We start from the raw sequence: 5673 nt of genomic DNA on the forward strand, positions 1-5673 counted from the left end.
CGAACGACGGCCTAAAAACCCGAAAAACCCATTAGTTTCAAGGAATGCCCTCGAAAGTCTATCTCTGTTGATGAAACTTGATGTTCAAGTTAGACCGGGAAGTTGAATCGAATTGTCTAATCCTGCAATTTATTTGATTTGTGTTTAAGTAGGACCCAACCTTTTTTACAAGAGCCAATTTAATTGGTTGTGGGGTTGAAATGTTTTTCCTGTTTTCTTCTGGGCGAGTTCGGAGACGCCAGAATGCACACACCAAGTTTGTCTATACCTGTCTTTGTCAGTGCAGCCGCACAGCGCAATAAACAAAGCGAGACAAATTGATCGCTCCAGCTGCGTTTCTCTCCCGTCGGAATATGCCTGTTCTTGTCTGCAGCATTGCGTCAAACCGCCAAAGTGTTGCAAAGGCATTGCCAAACTGCCCTGGACCTGATTTTGGTTGCACTTTTAGTATTTTTAGGCTGTTTTAGTTTCTTTGAAAAAAAATCAGTGTTCATTATTAAACGGTTTTTTCTTTATTAARGAAGCGATTATCACAAGTATGACWATTAAAGACTCATCGTTACAATTAAAATCCAAGAGAAGCCAATTCAATAAGAGATAGACTTTCGAGGCCATTCCTTGAAGCTAATGGAATTTTCGGGTTTTTAGGCCGTCGTTCGGTAGAATTTCTTCGGTTAGAAACCCGCGTTCAGTTCTTCCGCAGAACTGAACGGGTTCTGATGAGAACAGTGTAAGCGTTCAAGCAAACCACTTCTGAAGATGCAAGCCACTCGKGCTTGCGAAACGTCAGGAAGAARTTCCATTTTACGACRGCCTAAAAGCCCGAAAAGTGAGTTGAGTGAATTAATTGTCAAACTTTGASATTCGCCCGTCAAATTCATTTTCGAATGAAGAATTTGGTTGGAATATACACAAGTTGGGCGTGGATTCCAGTGCTGTTTTTTTTTGCAAAAATTTGCGTCTATTGCTCAACAGACTCACCCCGTAGTGACATTTTTACCCATTTTATTTAAATGCGCCTTGATCTACATTCCCGTCCCACCATACACTTGCGTTATGGTAACCTAAGCAAACCGCTATATTAGAAGCTGACCGTTTCAACACCTTCAGATCCATCATCAATAACGTGTTTTTCTTCAGTTCATTGTGAAAGCTATTCACAATTATATAGCGCATAAATATTATAAATTATACGCCGGATCGAGGGCCAGCTCGAAATCGAGAATCAATCGCATTCAATAGCATTGGGAATGAGGTTAAAGATCACATCACATAACGCTTTGATGCGCACAATAGTGGACCAACAGCGGCAGCTGCGTATTTTTATTGGCTGTGAAAAAAGTGCCCCGATTAGGGCGGGCTTCGATTCAATGTCGGACACGTCAAATTTAATGACGCACATTTTTGCATTTTTAACGACAACCCAAGTTTTTGCCAGCGCCATTTGAAATATCGTAGAAATATTTTGACTTTTGTCTCTTCGCGAGTTCAACTACCGATGGGGCGAAACGTCAAATCGCTGGTTGACGAGTGACAGTTGCGCTGTCAGACTTGTCTATCTATTGGAGTTGGTACCAAGTCAAAGGCAAAAGCTGCAATTGAAGCAAAAATGAAGGCGAACGAAAAAAAGCAAAAATGCTGATTAGAACCAAACAAAAAAAATCATAATCAGATGCAAACACCAATATGACACCGATGTCAACAACACAAGTGTCAAATGACTAGACATCATTTCGGCCACCAAATGTTGTCAGATTGTTTAATTTGTCGCTGAAGATTTTGAATGCAAAATCACATCAGTACCTAATGTGTTATGGGCACGTTCTGGGGCAAAGTGGCGCGAGATTAGCTAAGTTTTCATTTCCGTTGGGGTCCCATTGGCTGACGGCCCTTGACGGCAATCGTTTATGGTAATTTGTGCGAATCGGGGGGTCGGCCCTTCTTCAGGAAATACGCTATTTGTCGGTAATTGGTGACCGGCGGGCGGAAAAAAGGTGCGAAAAGGGTGGCGACCTTCGTGCGTGTACCTACGCACATCCAGTTCGTCTTCCTTTTGCCTGCCAATTAATTCCTCCTCTAAGACCGTTTTTTCTTCTGGTTCCGAAGCGACCGGCCAGCCGTGCCCACCAATAGTAAAATCCATTAAATCTCGCATAAGAGCCGCGATACCGTTAAGCAAATAAATTAATTTATGTGTGTGTGTGTGTGTATGTGTTCGGGATCTGTTGGAAAATAAAAATAAACCTGTTCGGTCCGTATTGTGTCACTTATTTAGATAAATCGTCAAAGACGAAACTTGCTAACCCGACGGGAGATTTTGTCGGCTCACCTATGATTTGGCAGGTACGCGGGGAGAAAATGAGGGTCTTTATAGGTCGCTGGGTCGATTTTGGAATTTTCATTTATTTTCCTGAATGCGTGCAATTGTTATTGCATTCTTATCCTTCCTGGAGCTCAGTCAAAATGTGAAGTAAAAATTTTCATATTACGTTTCGGCGATACAACAGCGCCATCATCAGATTTAAAATTTACACAAACTCATAATTGGTAAACATTACGTTCTTTTAGGTCTTTGCCTTCTTGAAACCATAAATTTGTCTTTCGAGATACAATTATGAGTTTGTGTAAATTTTAAATCTGATGATGGCGCTGTTGCATCGCCGAAACGTAATGACAAAATTTTTACTTCACACTTTGAAGGATAAAAATGTAATAACGATTTTGGAATGCCTGATTGTGATTAGTAGCAATTACTGACCATCGGACGCACCGATGACATTGACAGTAGGTACTATCTACACAAAATGGCCGATATGATTTTCGTATAGAAACGGCGCGGTTGCTTATTGGGCAATTGCGGCTCGATACCGTTAGACGTTATAATAGCCAGGTCGGAAAAAAATTATCTATAATTTGATCGAAATCGGGCCGAAGACTGATGGCCGTCCGATTTTCGTCAAAAGTCGGCCCCCATTGTTGAATGCGCTGAAAGTCATGTAGCACTCCTTAAATTGCGCGCCAAGAGAAAAAAACGATTAATTATTCGTCGATAAGCCAGAAACATTAATGCTTGCGTTTTATAACTTTTTAATTGCCTACTTGGAACTCGAGTGGTAATTGCTTACTTTTTCGCTCCCTGGTGGTCAAATTATATACCTACTAGACTTAACGCGTAACATGCATGCATACATGTTCGACCTTGTTATACATGTGAAGTTTTGAAGAGCATCTTTGAAAACTAACCACAAATATAAAGCAGAATCAGAGACCTGTCTAACACCCCCCCTTTTAGTATGCTGTATAAGTATATGGATTCTCTACGTGGGTAAAATACGTCTACAGCTTCTGTCAACGCGTGACTAGCAATGACACTTCCAGTGCCAACTGTCACTCAACTAACGCTTGTATTAGTGACATTTTCGCGTTAAACTCAAAGTTTTGACTTGTCATCCCCGCCGTTCAGTCTCGAGCAGCGTTTCAATTAAAAATTGTCGAACAAACGGCGAAAAATCTAGTGAATTTATTGCCAGCCATTAAAGAAGTTTCGTAAAGGCCATTCGATAATCACGAAGCAATCATAAATAATGACCTTTCCGCCACAGGAACATTAGTTGAACATTTGTATGTGCTTTTACAAGACAGTTAACAAGCGAATTGAAAAACTAGAGATTTTTTCGATTGATTTTTTTCTTGCGGCCTACAGTTATGCTCTGGCCGTGCCCAAGTTCATCGACATATCAAACTTATGTTTGCCTGTAATTACGGCCCATAGTGATTAATCTTCGAAGGGGGCGTTGTTTCGGTGTAAAAACGTTTTACCGCCCCGTTCAATAAAATCCCGTCTTTTAACCGCTATGCACGTGCGAGCGAACAGTCGAAGTGTGTGGAATGAGATTAAGAAGAATTCTTTTCGCGATCGTTCGCATTATTGCACCATGATGTTGCTACCGTCCGATGTTCGTTTGATCGCATGCGAGTACTTTCGGATCCCTTCCCTAGAAATTCCGAATTCCCCTTCCTCCTATCGCAATGCCGGCAAGGAAAAAATCCAATCAAAACTCAGTCTGATCATCAATCAGTCAGTATCCCTAATTATCCAGTTCGGCCGTCTTCGGGCCACGTGCTGGCGACGCCCGACGGCGTTTTGGATCAAGGGAGGCGCGTTTAGATTATCGCGCGACGCGCTCTAGTAGGCTTTGCAAACCGCACGGTGTTTTCCTGTTTTCCGACAAGTTTATTTTTCATTAAGAGAGTTGGTTTGTTGCCACCATTGATCACCGACCAACTGCATGAAGAATGGATTAATCAATGGATTCTCCCTGGTATGTGTTAATTATCGGATTTTTATTTTTGATTAATCGAATCCAGTAGAAAAATTTGCGCCATCATCAGGTTTTTCGCTACATTTTTTTCATGTGACTCTACACAAACAAATTCGAACTATAGGCCCTGAAGGTTTAGAAATCGGGCCTTCCTCAGGGTATTTGTTAATCAGTTTTCAATTTATTTGTAAGAGAGATTGCATTTTTTGCTCAATAGGCCCTAAACATTTCTGTTAGCGCCCGAAATGTTAAAATTCCAGAAGTTCACTTCGTGCGATGGTATTCTTTGGGGCCAGATTGCCATTTTGCCCAGATCCAAATGAGATGAAGAGCTCTGATTTGCCACGTTCTTAGGAAATACACCGTATATTATTAACGTTTTTGACATTGTCCCACTATGGACATTGTTGACAGTGAATTTGAAATGTCAATTGTTTGTTGCAGGAGCGTTTGACAACGGGGCCGCACGGTTCGCTGGCGCTCAGTGGCGGTTCGCCAGGTTACGGGGCAGGAGCGTCGGGAGGGGGCGGCCGCGGGGCGGCCGGCAGCCTGCACCACGCAGCCGCCGCCGCCGCCATGCAACACCAGCTGCCGCAGCCCGACTTTCAGCCGCCCTATTTTCCGCCGCCATTCCACCATGCCGCCCCCAGTCCGCCGCCGCAGCAGCATCTAGAGTACCTGACCGATCCGTATGGCGGCCTGTCCGGGTTGCACCACTACAACCAGCTGGGTTTGAGGAGAGAGGGCGACCCAAACCATGCACATGTCGTAAGTTGTCCCATTTTGGTACAGGGTGTGTACATTTATCGGGATCTCCGGAATGAGTCGATTTGCTATTGATTCCCGAAGTTATCAAGGTTGAGCATGAAGCACCTTGTATATAAATATGTCTGGGTCAGGAATTTAAGTGCTATCGATTTGTCTACAAATGCTTTATTATATGTATTTGCGCCACTCTGTAAATAGTTGTCAGTCATTTGGCAGGTTGCATTATCGAATTTCGACTGTCTCTGTTTGTCTGTTACACGGATATATTTCGGTCCTTTTCTAGATTTATGCCACGTAGGCTGAAAATAGGGGAAGGTTGTGCAAACTGTATACATTTTCTTCCATACTGATCAGATAAACGCAACAGAGCAATCAACATTTTAAACACACATTAATACTATACAAAATTCTGTCGACTTTGGACGAACTATGCTTCGTATATGGTGGTCGTGTGAGTGACTCGGTGAGAGATAAATTGTGGTAAATATTCAATTTTCCTACGGATGCGAAAAGTGTTTATGGCAATTTCCATCGACAATTCATCGCTTAAGCCGCTTACATTCACGTGGAAAATGTCTTTATC

General features: G+C 42.5%; 1 protein-coding gene across 1 annotated transcript in view; it reads left to right on the forward strand.

Moving 5' to 3' along the window:
• LOC109542656 (transcription factor AP-2-epsilon) overlaps positions 1-5673 on the forward strand; it is a gene marked incomplete in the record, with an annotated part of 14709 nt that overhangs the window by 4774 nt on the left and 4262 nt on the right. The window contains 1 exon segment of the mRNA XM_019911965.2: positions 4767-5090. Within this exon segment, the coding sequence (XP_019767524.1) occupies positions 4767-5090 (324 nt within the window).

Source organism: Dendroctonus ponderosae, unplaced genomic scaffold (genome assembly GCF_020466585.1).
Source record: "Dendroctonus ponderosae isolate FM_Combo_2020 unplaced genomic scaffold, Dpon_F_20191213v2 Dpon_F_20191213_10, whole genome shotgun sequence".
Taxonomy (NCBI): Eukaryota; Metazoa; Arthropoda; class Insecta; order Coleoptera; family Curculionidae; genus Dendroctonus; species Dendroctonus ponderosae.